This window comes from Vicia villosa, linkage group LG2, assembly GCF_029867415.1.
Source record: "Vicia villosa cultivar HV-30 ecotype Madison, WI linkage group LG2, Vvil1.0, whole genome shotgun sequence".
NCBI classification, from domain to species: Eukaryota; Viridiplantae; Streptophyta; class Magnoliopsida; order Fabales; family Fabaceae; genus Vicia; species Vicia villosa.
In genome coordinates, this window is record NC_081181.1 from 13,601,045 (window position 1) to 13,622,290 (window position 21,246).

General features: G+C 31.2%; 1 protein-coding gene across 1 annotated transcript in view; it reads right to left on the reverse strand.

The window, feature by feature from the left end:
• Positions 1-15,136: 15,136 nt before the first annotated feature.
• Positions 15,137-21,246, reverse strand: part of LOC131649260 (probable protein phosphatase 2C 46) — a 30,123-nt gene continuing 24,013 nt past the window's right edge. The window contains exon 5 of the mRNA XM_058919027.1: positions 15,137-15,407. Within this exon, the coding sequence (XP_058775010.1) occupies positions 15,138-15,407 (270 nt within the window). The 3' untranslated portion in view covers position 15,137. The remainder of the gene's footprint in view (positions 15,408-21,246) is intronic.

Consider the following 21,246-nt stretch of genomic DNA (forward strand, 5'->3'; position numbering starts at 1 on the left):
TTCTCTAATTCGACCTTCTTCCTTCTTGCTGATTTTGACCAGTCGAATTATTGTAGCCTTCTCTACCTTTATTGTCATTCCAATTTCCTTTGTCTTTATTTTATTTTGTTGACTGAGCATGTAGAGCAACAACACTCTTTGACTTGCGTGCAACTCTTTCAGTTATTCTTTGTTCATGAGATTCGAGCGTCCCTCAAAGCTCTTCCTTTGTCAATGTTGACAAATCTTTTGACTCTTATGTGGCTATCACCACATGATCGAACTTTAGAGCCAATGACCTGAAGATTCTTGCCACAACTAATCTTGATGTCAATACTTCTCCACAAACCTTGATTTGACTCACCACTTTCGTAACCACAGCGAAGAAATCAATTAAGCTTGCACTTTCTTCCATCTAAAGGAATTCATATGTTCTTTTGTGAGTTTGTAACTTCACTTCTTTCACCTTTTCTACGTCTCCAAAAGACATTTCCAGAATTTTCCAGGCTTCTTTTGCTGATTCAACATCACTCAGCTTCTCAAAATTATCTTTATCAACACATTGTTGAATAATATAAAGTGTTTTTATAATTATTCTTCTTCAATTCTTTTTGTTTAGCCTTTTCTTCATCCGTTGCATTTTTTACAAGCGGTGTTACTCCTTCTTTCGCCAGAAAATGTCCATTCAAATGATTCATTATCATCGCAATTTTCTTCCCACGAATCGCTCAGCTAGAAAATGCCTCAAAATCCAATGTCAAGCTAACTGCTTTGACAATTCGACATCTAACACTAAATTAAACTAATTCGACACACTCTTCCTACTGTCAAATAATATACTGCTTTGACATATCACATAAGGAATTACAATCTTAACATTTGGTTATATAATGTCAAATAGTGTTCGTTACTAGTATTAGGTAGTAACTTGGTTATTTTCATTCTCATAATCATGACTTTATTATATTTTTCATAATAAGTGGATAAGTTGTTAGTTAATTTTATTAAATATTTAAATTTTAATTAATTAATTAATTATTTTTAAATTATATGTTTCTGTAATAAAAAAAAGTTGGTTAAGTGTAATAATTTTTTTTAATTTCATGTACCATCAAAATAAAATTACTACAATATTCTTAGTTGTATTTGATGAATGAACTACCAACATTAGTAATTAAAAGTTAGTTATAATTTTTGCTTATAAAAATGATCAAGATTTAACGAAGATTCAATTTAAATCTGAACAATTTCCAGCATGAGAAAAATACACTATTGTGAGGGATATGTTATTCACCAACATGTGAAATCTTGAGAATGTTGTCAAGTGTTGAGAATATGACTAGTGAGTAAAAAGAGGAGTCAAAGAGAATAGGCACAGTAGCTACTAGCTAGAGTGAGTCAAAACCGTTCCACTTAGGGGTGTGCGAAAAAAAACGGTTCATAAAAACCATTTAATAAAAACCGGAAACCAATTTTAAATAATCCAAATTGCTTTTTGAAAAACTGAACCATTACCACTTTTCAAATTAAAGCAGTATATGAGTATCCAGTTTTCAAAACCGGTACAACCTAAAAAATCCATATTTTGTAAACTCAATTTAAGTGGCTTTGTTTCATTATCATTGCTTTTTTTTCTTATATAATTTGTATATTCAAACCGTACAGTACCACCACCACCACCACCACCGTGTAAACTTACAAATTTATTTTCTTAAATTTAAATTTAATTCTATAAAAAGAGTAATATATAAATAAAAAAATAAAAATTGTACCTATTTTACTATTTCCTTATGTTTAATACAAGAATACTAAGTAAATTTAAATTTATAATAATTTTACGTAAATATTAATATTTAATTTATCATTGAAAAATAATCATATATTTTCTTTTAAAAAATATATAAAACTAACATTTTTATTAAAATATTATTACTTCAACAATTTGTTTTATAAAAAAACTATTACTCCAAGTGGGAGTTACTCCAACTTATCTATGGACAATTTTAAAAGGGATTTTTAAGTGATAGAAAAAACAGAGATTTTAAATGTTAAAAAAAAAGTATATATATATATATATATAATGGGGCGGTGATTATTAAAGAAAAAATATTAGAATATAGGTGTTAGCTTAAAGATATATTAAGGATTCATCAAAAAGTATACAATGCTTTTTCTTCAATTCCAAAATAAACATTTTTTAGATTAAAAATTTTATTTTAAAATATCTGTAGCTTATAAAATATTCGTTTTCTGTTATAGAATGTACCTATAATCAAACTAAAAAACTATTTCCTGTAAAAATGAAAAACATGAAAAATGTTTTGGAAAACTAGTTTATAATTAAAACTAGTTCTAAACCGGTTTTGAATCATTACCAATTATTAAAGTGGTTTTCATAATTTTGAGAGAACCGGTTTAAAACCAGTTTTTTTGTTAAAATTGGTTTTTGTGAAAAACCGGTTTAGAACCAAACCAAACCATTTGTAAACCGGTTTTAAAAAAATAAACCGGTTTTGATAAAATAGTTTTAAGATCCAAACCAAACCATATATATGGTTCAATTTGGTTTGGTTATTGATCCATGCACACCCCTAGTTCCACTTCACCAAGGGGGTCCTCTTCCTGTGTCAGTAAACTCTGCCTCTATTATTAATTAATTAATTAATACACTAATTTTTTCACATTTCTAGTATTTGTCATCTAATCACACAATAATTCTCTGTTTATACCATAAATTAACTAAATTCGTGTGGGTGGGTTTAGTTTGGCAGAATAAATAATTGTCAGAACTCAAATGTGTCAGTAATTAAGTAAATGACGATTGTATCCTTCCTGCCCCACAATAACATTGTCACTCACTAGTCACTGCCACTAGATTTCCTCAATCCAATGTTTTCAGTTTCTTCATTCTGCCCTCGTCATGTCAAACAATCCAATACTAGTACTACTTTTTAAATGCATAATATTTTTCTTTTCATTTTCTTTCTAAATACACTGACTTAACGTTATTACAATCATTATTCATTGGGTCCTGATTTTTTAGAAATTCAGAACAAATAATAAAAACAAACTTTTAATAAAAAAATTATATAATTAATCAAACGATTATAAATAATGTTAATACTATTAATTTTTTAATACATTATTTTAAAATAAAATTCGATAATTTGAATTAAAAATAATGTTATCTACCACTTTCAATAATTTGAATTATAAATAATGTTATCTAATTTTTTTAATAATTATAAATAATGTTTATATATATATATATATATATATATATATATATATATATATATATATATATATATATATATATATATATATATATATATATATATATATATATATATAAATGACTAATAATTTGAATTAATATTGTCTACCATTTTCCCCTTTTCTCGGTATTAGGAGAGTGAAAATTAGTAGTCATTACATAAAGATAAGTTTTTAAATTATTGTTAGGGATACATAAGCATCATATTGTTTTCTTATTTTTCAATGAATTTTGATTGTTTGATTAAGATATTTCTTACACAATTATAAAGAAAAATCTTGGTTGAAATTTAAGTCATACAATTATTATTTTTTATAATTTTTGTGTAAAATTTATTTATTTATTGAATTTTTGTCATGTCTAAGAACTACTAAGTCGTCTCAAACAATTTAGAGATCCTGCTTCAATTTTAAAAATCAATCCATAATAATAAAGAACACAAAAAATTCAAAAACAAACATCTTTTATTAATTTATATAAATATTTATAAATAAAAAATATGCATCAACAGTCATCTTTTATCACATAGATAGATTAAGAAATTCACATGTACCTCTCTCTTTATCATCTATTTAGTCATAATAATTTAATTAAAAATAATATTAATATTGTTAACATTTTAATATAATATTATAAAATAAATTTTAGCAATATATCTCTCTATAATAATAAAAAATAATAAATCAAAGCACATATGATAATGAATTAGATTTTATCATAAAAATTTGATTGTAAATGAGTTGGTTATTGTTCAGGTAGAGTCAGAACAGGAGGGCCAGACAACAACGACGTGATCTTCGGCGATGGTTGAGAAAAAAGGGGTTGTACCTACAAGATACTCCGATGCCAAAATAAGAACGAGAGCAAAGGTACAATAGAAAATATGAGATTTTAGGCGAAAACTTCAATACCTTACCCTCTAGATGGAGAGGACTATTTATATTATTATACTTAGCATGTGACTAGGTCAAGTTACATTTTGGGCTGGGCGCGTTTCCAAGACCCAAAATATAGGTGACAGTTGATAAGTCTTCATTCATCCGGGAAGACTGAACTAGCCGTTGGCAAGGACGGGAGAGCTAGCGTGCTCGGATGGTCACTTATTGTGGAAAGACCATCGTTTAGACATTGATAGTTGCTCAATAGTAAACCCTGAAGTATAAAATACCGAAAGAATATATTTAAATTCAAATTTTCATAATCATGCGGAGAACAACAAATCAAATAGTAAACTTCACTGGCTATCGAAAAAACCAAAATGGTGCTATAAAGCTTCTGTCATCTGGACCTTGTTTGGATAAACAACATATTTCAGTGCCTATATAGCATAAGCACTTGTCATACAACTGCTTATGTGTAAGCTATTTCTATATACAAGCACTGACATGTCGACACCGGTAATAATTTAAAAAAGTAAATAAATTGAACATTATCACAAGTGTCAGTATCGTGTTTGTCGGTGTCCGACGTAAACATACCTTTTTTTCAAAGGCCTCAGTGCTATAAACGAAAATACAATAAAGCACAACACATTGGATGCATAAATTTTTGTGCACTACTTAGTCAGGTCGTCACTCATGTTATAAATGCCTCAATGTATGTACTGATCAGAGGTAGAAATCTCCGCCAATTTCGTATGCTTCCTATCCAATAACATCCATATTCTATCATTGCTATGCTTGCTATAATTGTCTATGTACTCCCATTTACTCCCCAATTTAGACTTGAGATTCATGGCTTTATTCTACTTCACTCCAGTTTGAATAAGAATGCAAATTTTAGGGTTTAGGCTATTGAGACGGGTCCCTACACTTCCCTATATTATTCAACATTCTTACATTCCAAAAGACAATAATGGGATATGCCTTGTATCCACTATAGGATCAATCCCAATCTTAAGTGGACCAGATCCATTTTGATAAGGTATTGGTTCATTATTTGTTATATCATGCAGGACTACTTTACCCTTCAATTTCCTACTATTTGCCACAATAGTCCAAGGTTGTGAAGTAGATTCTATATGATTGTCAAGTGTTCTTACCTCAGGGATCATGATAGGAGGCTTGGCCACTGGTTTCCATTTCTTCACAACAATTGACTTTTCCATTGGATATTGATGACTAACTCTTTGTCAGCTTTTGTAAAACTTCAGTTTCCACTCAAACTCCACCAATTGCTCAATATTTCTCCCCTCATTGTCTCTAATCATAATGCTATCCTTTTGTTGTTTAGTAATGCCTATTTACACCAAAATTCAAGCAAATGAGATGCACAGTTTATTAGCACTACATTCGTCTGTGAACAACGGTTTACCTATCACACTTCCTATCTTTCCTAGGCTAGCAGCACTCCATAGATGGAGAGGAAGGTTTGGCAACTTTACCCACAGAGGAATGGTCCTTATCATATCTCTCTTGAAATTGAAGTCAGGAAAATATTTCTTGAGGATCGTAGGCATGTTATGGATCGAGTAAGGTTCATGCATTAGAACCATTTTCTTATGTCTATTTGAGTGGAGTTTCCTCAAGAAATACCCCTATTCATGGTAGAAAAGTTCAGGGAGTTAGACAAAGTTTCAAAACTTCACCATGAACTGTGTTACCGCATTCATGCTTAACTCCTTTCCCAATACATACATGATGATAGTGTCCTCCCAAAAGCGTACCTTTGATTTAATGTCCACATCTTCAATTTTAATCACAATTTCCCCTTCATTATCTTTGGAGCTTTGTACTCAATAGGCATGCCATTTGATGGGAGTCTTTTTCCACTTATGATATCCACCCATAACTTCTTCTTGATTACATCCGAGTCCTATAAATCTTCCTTCATCGATTCCCCTGCCAGGGTTTCACAATCCCTTTCCTCAATTGCCTTATCCTCCTCACAGTTCCCCCTTACCTTCCTTGTTATTTCCTTATATAGTAACACAATAATTCACCTCAAGTACCAATGGTTGAGTCACCGATGTTGATGCCTTCCGCTTAGGTCTTCCTCGCCCTCAAGCCATCCTCAAAACAATTGTTGGATCAGGTTTCCGCAACTTGGTCCTTTCACCGCCGTGGTCCCTAACCTTAGGTTTGGGAATTTAAACCAATGTCAGTGGCCAGAGCCAAATAGAGTGTGATGATGAATTACGCTGGAGAGTCATCAGAAATCGCCAGAGAGAGAGGGGAGAGAGAGAGAGAGAGAGAGAGAGAGAGAGAGGGAGAGAGAGAGAGAGAGAGAACCTGATTTTTGGGTATTACCCATATTAATTTCACTAAACTATTATGTTTAAACATATAATTGAAAAATAATGATAAATTTTATCTTGAATTTAAAAGAAGCATTGGAGACAGTTTTAAATTTGCCTCAAACATATAAAAGTGATGGATTACAATTTAACTAATTGACTACACTAGTCAAATTCTACTACAAGTTTAGATATATTTTTAGAAAGAGTCCTAGGACTTGAATAAAAAAAATGCAAGAATAAAACGTTTAACAATATTAAGGAGTTAACATTTTTTTTATTTCTTAAAATAAACTGCAAATTATATTTGGAAAAAATATAAATACCAAAAATATATATTATCACATATGAATTTGAATTGACTTATTTTTATAGGTAAAATGTTAGGAAGATGTTTCGAAAGTTGTAGATCATATCTTGTCTCAATGTTTCTATCGTGCGTTATTTTTAAAAAGTTTAATTTTATTTCATTTGATTTTACGTTTGATTCTAAATTCAGTGATCAAGTAATGGTTAATTCATTCAAGATTCTACAAAATTATTTTTTTAAAAAAATTGGTTGAAAAATTTGAACTATAAAAAATAGATTAAAAGTATTTAATTGAATTTACATTGATTAATAGATTTAATTGAATATGCATCGAAAGAAATATTTAATTAAACATGTTTTGAAAGAAAAATGTATTTATCTTGGATTTGTTTCGTCAAAGATTCTTTTGAAATTGATTTGCAAAGATTTTGATTGGAAAAGATTCAATTAAATAAATATTGTAAGGTTTAGTTTGTTGAATATTTGATGTGGAAAAATAAAACAAGGCTAAGGGAGTTTAATGTCGTGAATGCGAAGGTTTTAGACATATTCAAGCTGAACGACGAATTTTCTAAGGAAATAGAGAAAAAACTACAATGCTTCTTTCTCTGATGAGGAGTTAGATGAAGAAAGTGAATATAATAAATGAGTTGAGTCGAGTTGAACTCGCTTAACTCGGCTTGACTCGTTACGAATTGGTTCAACTCAAATCTTGGTTCGAATTCGACTCGAACTTTTTTTTAATCTCAAACCCGACTTGTTATAAGTTCACGAACAACTCATTTCAACTCGCTAGGTTCAGCTTGCTTGCTTTACGAACTTAAAAGTCATTTTTAAAGCCTATTTTTTTTATATGTTTGATATTTTAAATTAATATTTTTAAAAAAAGAAAAAAATAAAATAAAATAAAAGTTATCAAATTGGAATTTAACTTTGTCTCAAAAATCTACTAAAGTCTACTTAAGTTATATGATGTGGATTTTAATTGTATAACTATATTTAGAAATATTTTGCTCACTTGAGACTTGAGAATATAAATTATCAATTAAAACCGTTAGATTAAAAGAAAATATAGGGTTAGGATTTTGAGAAAATCTTTAAACCTACTCTTAAAGACAATATAATCCTTCTCATATATAACTGAGTTGACTCATGAACCTAGCGAGTCGAACTATGTATAGTTCAAGTTCAGCTCATTTAGTTAACAAACTTATTTTTTAGCTCATATTCATCTCTATTGGTTCGTGAACCTAGTTCAACAATTTAATTGTCGATCCGAGTTCTGAACTATTTTCGAATTGGTTTGGTTCATTGCTAACCCTAAATAAAACAAACAGTGCCATGGTCTTCACTACTCGCATCAAACCAAGTTCAAATTTTGAGTTCTTCAATGATAATGGAGATATTATTAACAATGATCTATTTGATAACACTCTTACTGAAGCTTACAAGAATAAGTACCTTAAATTGGACAGGATGTAAATACTAGATGCAACCTAAGGATTGTTGGATTTTATGATTTAAGCGCTAATTTTGATAAAACTTATTTTTCCAGAAGCGATGTTGTGATTATGTAACTTGTTCAATAATAGTTTTGTTTAAATTTAAAGAGTAGAAAGTAAACCTTAAGAGAAGAGAAGAACACAAACCGAATTATCCGAGTTCATCTTCTCCAAATTTTGAATTGTAGACTTTACTTTTCAATATCATAATTCAATTATATATCACTTAATTGCTCATAATCTATTAAGGTGTAAAAACTTTACAAAGTTCCAAAACACTTGGAAATATGATGATCACTTGAAAATAATATTTGAATTCCATAAATCAAATTTTTAAAATTGTTATTTCATTTTCAAATGAAAAACAATATTTATACATACATAGAAACCTCCATGAAGCAAGTCAACACTTTAGAAAGGTGTTACGTACCTTTACACGACAGAAACATGGCATTGGTTCATTAAAAAACACATCCAAGTCACATGTAATCGATTATGCCAATGTGGTCATTAATTTACCACCTTTACAAGTTTGAAAATTTTGAATTTGTTGACATGGTAATAAATTATTGGTATAGGATAATCGATTACCAATGTGTGATTTTGCCTAAAAATGTGTTTTACCAATAGAAAATTGATTACATACATATGGAAATCGATTACCATTGTATAGTCTTTTGAAAAATATAATTTTAACACCTATTTCAATGGTTTATACCCTTTTAGCTTTGAAAACAAGTTATCTTATGATTCAGTGAAGTTTTTTGAGACTTTTAAGTGATATATAAGTTGAATGGTGATATATTAAAGATAAAGACATGCTTAACCTTAATTTAGATGATCCTTGGTCATTTATTGTCTTCATCTTTTTCTTATTTTTTGATATTGTTGTCTTTATCAAAATTCAACCAAGTTTTTAGAAGAGATATTCTTCACAATATTCCCCTTTTTGATGACAACAAATCATGACTTTTCACGTTTTTGTTCAAAGTTGAAATATCCCATATCTTGTATATCCCTTTTTTGTTGTTGCAATTTTCCCCCTTTCGATATTATCAAAAAGAAGAAAATAGAAGCAAAGGTATTATGGACATGTTAACTACCAAGCATACATAATCTAAGAAAAAAAAACATCAAAGTAGCATAGTACATATTTAAGATTACATCTCAAATGAAAATACGATGCACAAATTTAAAAAATACTAAGACAGAGATATAACAATCACTACTACACATCATCATCATCATCCTCATCGCCATCTTCTAGAAAGGACTCAAGTTGATCCATTATGTATGTAATTCCTTCCAAATATTGATGAATATTGTCAAACTGTTCAATCATATATCTATGAAGACTACGAAGTTCATCCATGATCATCTGATTTGTAATGCCACCTTCGGGAACATGAATAGATGTTGAAGGAGTAGACGTAGATGGTGAAGATATTAACAAATTCTTGCCACTCTGATGTTTGTACCTTTTATCCTCTGAATCCTATAATATACCCATTGGTTAAGGACATCCAAGTCAATCTAATTTTTATGAGATTTCATTTCTATCTTAAGTTCTCCATTTGTGTCAACACTGCAATACTCAAGGACACGAGTAATTTTCCTTGTATAAGGTAATGCACCAATTTTATCCTTCAACAATAACACGTGATTCATAACAAGATACGACCAACTCAAATATATCCTATTTTTTAAAGCATATATGATATGAAACTCATGGTCACTAATTTGATAATAGTTGGAAGATTTAGGCACCAAGACATAACACAGAAAATAGTGAAGGAGTTAATCATCTACTGTCAAATTACCATCTGCCAGGGTGTTCCGATGGCTAGAGGATGCTATCTCTAGACGTTATTTTTTACTCAATATTTTTTTCTTTAGAAAATCTATACATGGAGTGATAAAATGAATTCTTGTCATACTACTGTCGCCCACACATGCGATCAAGATGTACTCTTTCTCCATCATTAGAAGTTTTTAAGTGTGCATCTATCTGACTTAGGGACAGATGAATAGCAACCCCTTTTACCCATAAATACAACTTAGTTCTTTTTTGTTTCAAATTTATAGAAAACCCTTACTAAATTTGGGTAATAATCTCCATAATCGACATAAATTTATCTAGCCCTTGAAAGTATAATATAATAGGAAAAGAGAATTCAATTTCATAAAATGGTTCAGAAAATTTCGTTATTGAGTGTTCATGTAAGGTCTCAAGACTTGATTAAAAAGTTTATGAAAGAATTTATGAAGTTTGACATGGATTCTAGTTTCTTAAAATGCAAGTTCTTAATCAACATCATAAGCATCCATAACCTATAACATAAAGATGAAAATTTTGATTTACTAAAGTATAATTTTTGTTGGGCGAGAATATGAGGATTAAATGGTTTAGAGTGAGGGTTGAATAGACATGTCCCCTTATACGATTTTCAAAAACATTTTCTTTTACAAATCAGAAATTAAAGCGCGGAAGCAAAACATGAATAGTAGAAGCAAAATACAACTAATGGATTCATTCAAGAATGATATGTTTCATTGTATTTTTGACACAAATGATTCAATAAAAATTGAAACAGATAATATATACAAAGTTGCTTTAACAAGCAATTCATTCAAAACTTAGATTTATTACACTAAAGCAATTCATCCAAATTTTCTTTCAATAAAGGCCTCTCTTTAATAGATTAAGGAAATTTCTTTATGGACCTCCCAACTTTCTTAGACACCCGCGGCGAAAATATTAAAATGCTCCTATATTTCGGAAATGCATCTCTAAAATTATTTTTTTTCTGAAAAAAAGTTGATTTCGGAAGTGCACTTCCGAAAACACAAAAAAAAAAAGTGTTTTCGGAGATGCATTTTCGAAATCAATTTTTTTTAAGAGGGGAGTGTCTTCGGAGATGCATATCCAAAATATTTAAATTTTTGATCTTGGAATGTTTCGGATATGTATATCCGAAAAAATTCAATAATTATTAAAAAATTAAAATCAAGGTAAATCAATACAATTAATAGTATAATTAATTGTATTAATTAAAATATATTACTCCCTCCAATTCTTTTTAAGTGTCGTTTTAGCAAAAAAACTCTTCAACCAAGATAGTGGATTATTAGAGTTACTTTTCCTATTATACCCTTATTTAGTTTTCTCTTTCTATATAAATTCAATCATACACTCTCTTTTTTCAATAACTAATTGAAAAATTTGAGGTGGAGTTATTGAGAAAATAAGGGTATAAATGACAAATTATAACATTAAATTATAAAACGACACTTAAATAGGAGTAAAAAAATTCTTCTAAAACGACACTTAAAAAGGAACGGAGAGAGTATTAAATATATATCATTATAATCAAGATATAACAATAATATTAGCCTAATAAATATTTAAATTAACACCTTATTTACTATTTTTTTATGATACATAAAAAAATCATTTGAAAAATTAATGTAATTCGAAATATATATTAAAATAAGAATAAAATACTAAATAATTTTATTCTTACTTGATATCTTTTATTTTTAATTTTTGTTGAATAATTATTAATATATTTATTTTTTATATAATTATTATTATATTGTATTAGTTATAATTTTAGTAATTATTAATATGAAATTTATCAAAAAATGATTCAATTTTTATGAGTTTTTTTTATTATTTATAATTGGAATTAGAAAAGAAATATCAACGGTATAATTATCATTATTACTATTCATAACTTATAAATTATATCAATTTTATAATATCTAAATTAATCAATGTCCCAAATTTTTTAATTTTTTGGAATTTTGATTAATTCGGATATGCATATCCAAAAAAACCTCTGACCATTTTTGGGGTTTTTTCGGATATGCATATCCGAATTAATCAAAATTCTAATTTTTCTTGTGTTTTCAGAGATGCTATCTCCGAATAAACCAAAATTCCAATTTTTTAGAGATGCATATCCTAAGAGTATTTTTATATTTCTAACAGAGATTTTCATTGCTGGGTCCGTAAAGAAATTTCCTAAATTAATAGTCCCTGATTCGAACTTGGGCGAAGCCAAATTATGTTTTTTAATCTAAATTAGTACTATTATAAAAATTATGTTGTGGGATGATTTAAATGATTAGACTGATATTAAATTAATTAGATAAGTGTTACTAGCTTGTCTCACACTATGTTTAAAATTTGTGAAAAGATAAGGCAAGCACTGTAAATTATATGCAATGTAAATTTTTGAAAAGACTAGGCCTTGCAAAGCTTTAGCTTTGTGACAAAAAGTTTGCTTAAGCATGCATTGAAAAGATATGCAATGTAAATTATATTTCTTCATACTCTAAATCCTACTAGTATATAGATCCAATTAAATTAAATTTAAACATAATCAAGTACTACCATTATCTGTTGTAGTAGTACAAGGTGCTAATGAGTTGTGAGGGAGGCTAACACCGCCCCCTTTAACAGAAATACTAGGGAACTTCACAGTGCTTGCCCTACTCATCATATTTGTGTAATAATCTCCATAATCGACATAAAGTTATCTAGCCCTTGAAAGTATAATAGAATAGGAAAAAAGAATTCAATTTCATAAAATGGTTTAGAAAATTTCGTTATGCAGTATTCATGTAAGATCTCAAGACTTGATTAAAAAGTTTATGAAAGAATTTCTGAAGTTTGACTTGGATTCTAGTTTCTTAAAATGCAAGTTCTTAATCAACATCATAAGCATCTATAGCCTACAGCATAAAGATGAAAAATTTGATTTACCAAAATATAATTTTTGTTGGGCGAGAATATGAAGATTAAATGGTTTATAGTGAGAGTTGAATAGACTTGTCCCCTTGTACCATTTATACCATTTTCAAAAACATTTTCTTTACAAATCAGAGTTTAAAGCGCGAAAACAAAGCATGGATAATAGAAGCAAAATACAACTAATGGATTAAAAATTATATGTTTTACTGTATTTTTGACACAAATTATTCAATCAAAATTGAAATAGATAAAATAGACAAAGTTGCTTTAACAAGCGATTCATCCAAAACTTATATTTAAATACACTAAAGCAATGGAAATTTCTTTATGGACCTCTCAATTTTTTTGGACATTGCGGCGAAAATACTAAAATGCCCCTATATTTTCAGAAATCATTTTTTTTTTGAAAAAAAAGTTGATTTCGGAAGTGCCATTCCGAAAACACAAAAAAAATGTGTTTTCGGAGATGCATTTTCGAAATCACATTTTTTTTTAAGAAAGGGGATGTCTTCGAAGATGCATATCCGAAATATTCCAACTTTTGGTCTTGAAATGTTTCGGATATGCATATTGGAAAAAAGTTAATAATTATCAAAAATTAAAATAAAGGTGAATCATTACAATTAATAGTATAATTAATTGTATTAATATATATATATATATATATATATATATATATATATATATATATATATATATATATATATATATATATATATATATATCATTATTATCAAGATATAATAATAATATTTTGAAATATCACCTTATTAAATTAATATCACTTTATTAAATTTCAAGATATAATAATAATTATTAAATATATATCATCTTATTATTTTTATGATACATAAAAAAAAATTATTTGAAAATTAATGTAATTTAAAATTTATATTAAAATAAGAGTAAAGTAGTAAATAATTTTATTCTTACTTAATCTCTTTTATTTTAAATTTTTGTTGAATAATTATTAATATATTTATTTTTTATATAATTATAATTATATTGTATTAGCTATAATTTGAGTTTTTTTTTTTAATTTATAATTGGAATTAAAAAAGAAATATCAACTTTATAATTATCATGATAAGCAGCAACTTAGGCCCAACAGAAAGAATGTCCAATCCGTTTGGTTAAAAGACTTTATTGTTAAATAAGGGGGTGTCCTTATCAATTCAGCTTGTTGTCTTTATTTTATGTTTTAAAATTAAGTGGCTTTTAGGCCCAACTACCTTGAGAAACCCTACTATATATTGTAAGGTGAAGTTAATGAATGCTAGGAAGAAAAGTTGTTTTATCATTTATCTCTTATGCAACATTAGATCTAGTTTCTCCCTTAGTGTAATATATTATATCATTATTACTATTCATAACTTATAAATTATATTAATTTTATGATATCTGAATTAATTTTTTAGAATTTTGATTAATTCGGATATGCATATCCGAAACATTCCAAGACCAAAAATTAGAATATTTCGGATATGCATCTCCGAAGACACGCCTCTCCAAAAAAAAAGTGATTTCGGAAATGCATCTCCAAAAACACTCTCAATTGATGTTTTTGAAGATGCATTTCGAAATTCTAAGAAAATCTAGAAAAAAATTACTTCAAAAATATATTTCCGAAATAGGGGTATTTTTGAATTTTTGCTAGAGGTTCTCTCCATAGGGAGGTCTACAAAGAAATTCTCAAAACAATTCATCCAAAGTTTCTTTCAATAAAGGACTCTCTTTAATAGATTAATAGTCCCTGATTCGAACTTGGGCGAAGCCAAAATATGTTATTTAATCTAAATTAGTACTTATAAAAGTATGTTGTGGGATGATTTATATGATTAAACCGATATTAAATTAATTAGATAAGTGAGTACTAGCTTGTCTCACACTATGCTTAAATTTTTTTAACAGATCAGCCTTAGGCCTTGCAAAGCTTTAGCTTTGTGACAACAAGTTTGCTTAAGCATGCATTGAAAAGATATGCCTTGAAAAGATATGCAATGTAAATTATATTTCTTCATACTCTAAATCCTACTAGTATATAGATCCCAATTAAATTAAATTTAAACATATAATCAAGTACTACCATTATCTGTTGTAGTAGTACAAGGTGCTAATGAGTTGTGAGGGAGGCTAACACCACCACCTTTCACAGAAATACTAGGGAACTTCACACTGCTTGCCCTACTCATCATATTTGTGTCAAGAAATACAACTATCACAGTGATATCATCGTGGAAATGTCGACGAACTCCTCGGTCTATTTTGTTTAAATCTGAATATCTCATTTCTCTCTTCTTTGCTGCTGCTTTAAGCGCTGTTTTCACCATCCTCCTTGCAATTCCCTGAAACAATAATACGTACGCGTAAGAGCTTCTCGAAAACAATATGTTTGCACGAAACAATATGTTTACGTATAACATAATCTCTATGAATCATGTGCACGGGCGCAAACTAATTCTTAAGACAAATTATGTACCCAAGCATCAGATCAGATCCGTCTCAAGTTTTAGGAGGCACTATGTAAGTTAATCACGATTTAAGTGTAACAAATCAAACAAGGATTTTGTCATGGTTTAGACGTGTCAAATTTTAGGCCATGCCCTCAAAGACGGCCCTGACAAGCATCATTCATACATGAACATGACAGATAGTTGTGATAAAAACATACGACTTTTTCTTAAGCAAACAGATCCTTATGCATTCTGTCTAAGAAGCAATAAATGAGTTGAACTTAAATGAGAATCTTACGGTGTGAGGATTGTTTTGAACTATATCAACTGCTTCTTGGTTGCTGAAATGTTCCCAGAGCCCATCAGATGCGAATATTATAAATTGATCTTGAGGCTGCAACTGATGAACTAATATTGATGGTTCTGAGCTCAGTATTGGCCTTTTGAACGGCTCGTGAAGTCGGAACTTAGGATATAATGGTTCTCTATTGAACTCGGCTTTCTTCAAATAAACATCGCCAATACATCTAGAAATCTGCAATAGAAAAAACAAGAACACACATCCAAATGAATCTGTCTTTTCGCTCTTCACTTTATATCAGATGGATGTTAAGAGTGCCTTCTTAAATGGTTATATAGATGAAGAAGTCTATGTCCATCAACCTCCTGGTTTTGAGGACGCTAAGTCTCTAGAACATGTTTTTAAACTAAAGAAGTCATTATACGGATTAAAGCAAGCTCCTAGAGCTTGGTATGAAAGATTAAGTTCTTTCCTTCTGAATAATGGTTTCACTAGAGGAAAAGTGGATACTACTCTCTTTTGTAAAACCTTTAAAAATGATATTTTAATTTGTCAAATTTATGTTGATGATATTATCTTTGGAATAACTAATGCTACACTTGGAAAGGAGTTTGCTAAGTCTATGCAGGTTGAGTTTGAAATGACCATGATGGGAGAACTCAAGTTTTTTCTTGGGATCCAGATCAATCAAACATCAGAAGGAACTTATGTTCACCAAACCAAGTATGTGAAAGAACTTCTGAAGAAGTTTAATCTTTCTGAAAACAAAGAAGCAAAGACTCATATGCATCCAATGTGTATCTTAGGTAAGGATGAGGTAAGTAAGAAGGTAGATCAGAAGTTGTACGGAGGTATGATTGGATCTCTTCTATATCTTACTACTTCTAGAACTGGTATTTTATTCAGTGTTTGTCTGTGTGCAAGATTCCAATAAGATCCTAGAGAATCTCACTTAACAGCTGTTAAGAGAATTCTGAGGTATCTGAAAGGTACTACTAATGTTGGTTTAGTCTACAGAAGATCTAAAGAGTACAACTTAGTAGGTTATTGTGATGCTGATTACGCTGGAGATAGAATTGAAAGAAAGAGTACTTCTGGAAGTTGTCAATTCCTTGGAAGTCATTTGATCTCCTGGTATAGCAAGAAGCAAGCTACCATTGCCCTCTCTACAACAGAAGCAGAATATGTTGCTGCTGCTGGATGTAGTACACAGATGCTCTGGATGATGAGTCAGCTAGAAGATTATCAGATATATGAGAGTAACATTCCTATTCTCTGTGATAATACTTCTGCTATTTTTCTATCTAAGAATCCTATCTTACATTCCAAAGCTAAACATATTGAGATCAAACATCATTTCATTAGGGACTATGTTCAGAAGGGTGTTCTCTCTTTGAACTTTGTTGATACAGACCATCAATGGGCTGATATCTTTACAAAACCCCTTGCTGAAGATAGGTTTAAGTTCATTCTGAAGAATATCAATATGGACTTTTGCCCAGAATGAGAAGATGAGAAGTTCTGATGTATGGATTAGTTCTGAAATGATCTTGTGTTATCTTTTTATAAGAAGTTCTGATGATGATCAATTAGACGTTCTGATTCAGTCATTTTTGACGTTTCATTATCTAAGTTGATTCAGAAGTTCTTTTAAAGCAAAACAGCTGTCACCAGCTTTCCAGATGCTGAACACGTGTTCACTCTATTTGGACAAGCATGCGTACAGTTGAGGAGACGCCGCCCTAGGTAACTGTGCAAATTACTTCAAATGTTACATTATCTCTCCTAACGTCATTTCTCATTAAATGTTTTTTTTAAACACACATTGCATTTCATTTCAAATCCGTCCCTATAAAAACTCATCCTCATTACAATTTATCTTTTTTACATTCTCTTTCTTCATACATTGTCTCTTCATTTTCATCTCTCTCTTTCTCTCTCCTTGTTGCATAAACCCTAATTCTAACCGAATCTCAAAGTATCTTCATGCTTTCATCTTCAAATCTGGAACTTGAAATGTCTTCTGCACATTGTGTTCATCGCAAGTTTGGTTATTGTCCATTGAAGACCTGTTCTATTCCAGATGGAGAACTGGAAGTTTTAACTGAAACAATGGTGGATTTTGAAAGTCTTCTGGAACATGGTTTCAATGTCAAGGAGACGATGCTGGTTCAAGGATGGTCAAACTATTTTGAGAGACTGATTGGACCAGTTTATCCTCACTTGGTAATGGATTTCTGGAAGCATGCAACCGTTACTTCTACTGCTATCATCTCGTTTGTGCTAGGGCATGAAATCGTTATAACAGAGAAGTTGATAAGGAAACTATATAATCTTGATGATTCAGAAGGAATCACATGCGCTGAACCTGGTAGAGTTCCTTGGGAGAAAGTTGATGAAGAACTGTCTGCCTTTAAAGCTTCACCAAATCAAACTACATTGCTGAAGCCGTTCTACAGAGTTTGGGCTGAAATTATTCTGGGAACTTTCTATCATAGAAAGAGAGCTATCACTGCCAAGTATGTGAGTCAGGATCACAAGTATGCTCTCTTCTGCATTGGGAAAGGTATTAAATGTTAGAACAAGAATTGTTCTGATCAATTATCTTAGTTTTGATGATAACAATAATATGAATTTTGCTTAAGATTATATGGTACTCTAATCCAATGCAATTTCCTTTTCAGGAAATATATAAAGAGTATGCATAATTCAGCGCTCAAAAGCTTTGTCTCAAAGGGTTCAGCATGCAACATCAGAACATGGTCTGGCAAGACATCAGAAGATGGTCGAAGCAGAATCAGAACATGGGTCTATGGAAGCATCAGAAGAACGAGAGAATAGAAGCACTGAAGTTCTGATGGTATCACGCTCAGAAGCACTTCAAGGTCAGAAGATCAGAAGATGCTTTGCACCAAGCTGTTTGACTCTGATGATATTCAAACGTTGTATTCACAAACATCAGATCAGAAGGAAGTACAAGTGGCAAGCTACGCTGACTGACAAAAGGAACGTTAAAAGCTACTAAAGGCTACGTCAGTAGACACAGCGTGAACAAGGCTCGAGGTAGTTGACAAAAGCGTATAACATTAAATGCGATGCTGTACGGAACACGCAAAACATTAAATGCACTCAACGGTCATCTTCTCCAACGCCTATAAATATGAAGTTCTGATGAGAAGCAAGGTTAACAAAAATTCTACACCTATTCTGTGAATATCAACTTGCTGAAACGCTGTTCAAATCAAAGCTCAGAATCTTCATCTTCATCAAAGCTCACTACATTGCTGTTGTAATATATTAGTGAGATTAAGCTTAAACGTTAAGAGAAATATCACAGTTTGTGATTATCGCTTTTAAGAAGCAATTGTAATACTCTTAGAATTGATTACATTAAGTTGTAAGGAACTAGAGTGATCGTGTGGATCAGAATACTCTAGAAAAGTCTTAGAGGGTATCTAAGCAGTTGTAACTAGAGTGATCGTGTGGATCAGTATACTCTAGAAAAGTCTTAGAGGGTATCTAAGCAGTTGTTCCTGGAGTGATCAGTGTGTGATCAGAAGACTCTGGAAGACTTAGTTGCTGACTAAGTGGAGAACCATTGTAATCCGTGCGATTAGTGGATTAAATCCTCAGTTGAGGTAAATCATCTCTGCGGGGGTGGACTGGAGTAGTTTAGTTAACAACGAACCAGGATAAAAATAACTGTGCAATTTATTTTTATCTGTCAAGTTTTTAAAGCTACACTTATTCAAACCCCCCCTTTCTAAGTGTTTTTCTATCCTTCATTAAAGTCTCTCTCTCAACTATTCTATTTCAACATCTGAAAACAAATATTGAAGAATCTAGAGATGAGGAACGCAAGAAGTTTCCTGAGTTCAAGAAGAACACTATTCCTCTTGCTAGAATGATCTCAGATATTCAAGTAGAGAGTGATTTGGTGAATGCTCTAAGAGATGTTGGCACACCAAAGTTCTTTACTGTCCTTCAAGGACATGTTCTGAATGCGATTGATCTTGAGAGGATGCTTCTAATTCCAGAGGTAACTTCTGCTCCAAGAATAGCTCCAGATATTCTGACCAGAAGATCTCCTGTTGAGAACTTCTCACAGCTGTTCAAAGAAGAGCTACACAAGTCTGTTAAACGCTACTTGAAGACATGTGTTCTTGCTCAATCTTCTGTTGATCCTGCATGGATTCGTGGAAGAGTTCTTCCTTCTCTAGCTGAGTTGAAGAAGAAGGAACGGAAGAAGAAAGAAAAGAGGCTAAAAAGAAAAGCTTCAGAAGCAGAATCAAAGGCAGCCAAGAAGCCAAAGCAGTCCTATGATCCTGACAAGGTTAATTCCAAAGAGTATCGAGAGAAGCGCATTAGGGATTCTCTTCATGCCTTGAAAGTTGCTGGTTCTTCTCGGAGTAATCCTCCTCCTTCTGAACCTCATAACACCTTCACCATTTCAAATACTCCCCAACCACCTCCTTTTACACAAGTTCTGAACCCTAATCCACTAAATATCATTCCCCCAACACCTTCTGATATTCCATCTTCCTCCACCTTTACCACAGAATCTACACCTTCTCTATCCCATCCCTTACCTTACAGAAAATCCAAACCATACTGCCTTCTTTACCCTGACTACAAATTCACCTTCAATCCTCCTGAACCTCCCTCTCACATCTACCTTGAGTTGTTCAAACTTGAATTCACCAGAAGGTTGGAAATATTGACAGATGCCTTCTATAACAACCTAGATGATGTTTCTACTCGAAACCTTTGGAGAAGCTTTCGACAGGATTTTCAGGTTGCAGCTATGTAAGTCCAGAGAAGATTCGTGGCTGAAGCACCTGGTTCTTCTGGATACTTCCTGGAAGTTGATGATGGCAGGATATTATCATCCCATCAGAAGCTGGAGATCTCTTGATGAGAAGATGTATGTAGACGAGATGGATGGTAACCCTTGCAGAGAGATTGTGGTTTTCAAGGCTCATTATTCTGTGTTGACTGGAGATTTCAAGTGGCTGTTTGACTTTCTAAGGGAGAACCCTTCTGAGAAGTCCCCAAATATGGTCATTCCAGAAGTTGTCTATCCTCCAGAAGTTGATGCTCCCACTCCTCCAAGGAATCTAGCTGCCATTCTTCAAGCCCTTGAGAATGGAGATTCTGATCTTCCTGCTCCTGTGTATGAAGAAGATGCTTCTAGGGAAGAAACTGATGCTGAGATACATCCTGCTGAGAGTATTCCTGCTGAGGAAAATCATGATGATGATCTCACGATGGATGCTGCTGTTGAGAATGTTATTCCACTGAACAGAAGTTGTGAAGCTTCTTTTGGAGAAACCTCTCTTCTGGTGAAGACCTTAGAGGTTATTCAAAAGAATCAAGCTGGTCTAGCTTCTCGCCTGGACAAGCAAGAAGATACCAACAATGAGTTTCGCT